The sequence below is a fragment of the Alexandromys fortis genome, unplaced genomic scaffold (genome assembly GCF_014885135.2).
Source record: "Alexandromys fortis isolate MF-2015 unplaced genomic scaffold, M_Fortis_MF-2015_v1.1 scaffold_222, whole genome shotgun sequence".
In the NCBI taxonomy this organism is placed as follows: Eukaryota; Metazoa; Chordata; class Mammalia; order Rodentia; family Cricetidae; genus Alexandromys; species Alexandromys fortis.
Window position 1 is genome coordinate 1,060,644 of NW_026068108.1, and position 1,993 is coordinate 1,062,636.

The 1,993-nt window shown below is 40.9% G+C and overlaps 1 protein-coding gene across 1 annotated transcript in view; it reads right to left on the reverse strand.

Annotated features, from left to right (window-relative positions):
- Ckap5 (cytoskeleton associated protein 5) overlaps window positions 1-1,312 on the reverse strand; it is an 80,938-nt gene extending 79,626 nt beyond the window's left edge. The window contains exon 1 of the mRNA XM_050124298.1: window positions 1,220-1,312. Coding sequence (XP_049980255.1) covers window positions 1,220-1,276 — 57 coding nt within the window. The 5' untranslated portion in view covers window positions 1,277-1,312. The remainder of the gene's footprint in view (window positions 1-1,219) is intronic.
- Window positions 1,313-1,993: the final 681 nt, after the last annotated feature.

The following is a 1,993-nucleotide window of genomic DNA, read 5'->3' on the forward strand; positions in this document are numbered from 1 at the left end:
GGCAGGATTTCTCTGTGTATGCCTGGTTGCCCTAGATCTTACACTATAGACCATACTGGCCTTGAAATCAGATCCAAATGCCTCTAATTCCAGAGTTCTGGGAATAAAAGGGAAGTTTTTTTGTTTTTTAAATCAAGCCAGAGATAGCTATTTTGTATTTGTAGGGTGTGTGTATATGGGGTACACATGTGCCTGGGTGTATGTGTGGAAATTACAAGACAACTTTCAGAGTTGTTCCTCTCCTTTTACCCTGTTTTGGAAGCAGAGTCTTTCTCGTTGTTTTGTACTGCATATTCCAGGATAGCCTGCCTGAGAGCTTCCGGAAGATTGATCTCTATTTCCCATCTAACCACCAGGTGCTGGGATTACAAATGGAAGCCACTACACCAACATTTTGTATGGATTTTGGGCTTAGAATTTAGAACATCAGGCTTGAGCAGCAAGTATTTTTATTTACTGAACCATCTTTTTTTGTTTTGTTTCTTTTAAATAGGGTAGTGTAGCCACGGTTGGCCTAGAATTTGCTACGTAACCGACTGAAACTGCCCTTAACTCCCAAATCTCCTGTTTCCTCTCCCCAAGTACTGGGATTACATGGGTACACCACCACACTTAGGTAGACAACTCCCGTTTTTCCTTTCCTTTCTTTTCCTTCCTTCCCCTACCTCTTCCTTCCCCCCTTCCTCCTTTCCCTTTCTTCTTTCTTCCTTCCTTCCTTCCTTCCTTCCTTCCTTCCTTCCTTCCTTCCTTTCTTTCTTTCGACAGGGTTTTTCTGTGTATCTCTAGCTGTTCTGGAACTAGCTCTGTAGACCAGGCTAGCCTCAAACTCACAGAGATCCGCCTGCCTCTGCCTCCCGAGTGCTGGGATTAAAGGTGCACGCCACCACCGCCCAGCTGGACTCCTATTTTTTTTCTTTTCTTTTTTTAAAATACTTATTTACTTATTATGTATGCAATATTCTGTCTGCATGTAAGCCTGCAGGCCAGAAGAGGGCACCAGACCTCATTACAGATGGTTGTGAGACACCATGTGGTTGCTGGGAATTGAACTCAGAACCTTTGGAAGAGCAGGCAGTGCTCTTAACCGCTGAGCCACCTCTCCAGCCCTGGACTCCTATTTCTAATGGCATAAAATAACATGTTATCGATGTTTGATATTCTAAGCAAGGTAATAATAAATGCTGACAAAACAATAAAATTTAAATTCTAAAAGTCTTACCTTGTGTTCACATTTCTGATCAACTGGCAGTTTCAACCACTCACTGTCATCTCCCATTGTGCTTCCACTTTTTCTTGGAGTTAAAAGTAGTTCCTAGACAGATAAAAGTAGATAGTAGATACTCATTAACTCTAATAACTAAGTAGTCTCGTGACAAAAAATGATTTTTCTTGGGTTATCATGGATGTATAAAGGAGTTAAAAAGTCCCTTCTTTGATCAGATGCCTACTACTTAATTCTATTAATAGAACTTTTTTCTTTTTCTTCTTCCCCCCCCATCCAAGACAGGTTGTCTGGCTGTCCTCAAATTCATAGACATCCACCTGCCTCTGCCTCCTGCTAGCTAGAATTAAAGGTGCTTGCAGGTGTGGGCCTGGCTAGTAGAACATGAAATTTTCCTGTCTTTTTTTTTTTTTTTTTTGTCTTTGTTGTCATTGTTTTGTTTTGAGACAGGATTTTTCTGTGTACCCCTGGCTGACTTGGAATTGGATCTATAGAGAGGGCTGGCCTCAAACTCAGATATCCGTCTGCCTTACCTCCCAAGTGCTGGGATTAAAGGCGTGAAAAGTTGGCACTCTCTGTGAGCTCGAGACCAGCCTGGTCTACAAGAGCTAGTTCCAGAAGGCTCCAAAGCTACAGAGAAACCCTGTCTTGGAAAAAAAATAAAATAAAATAAAATAAAATAAAAACCAAAAAAAAAATTAAAAATTAAAAACGAATTACAAAAAAAAGAAATGATCTACTTGGCCCTTAAAAGAATATGGGAGGGACTGG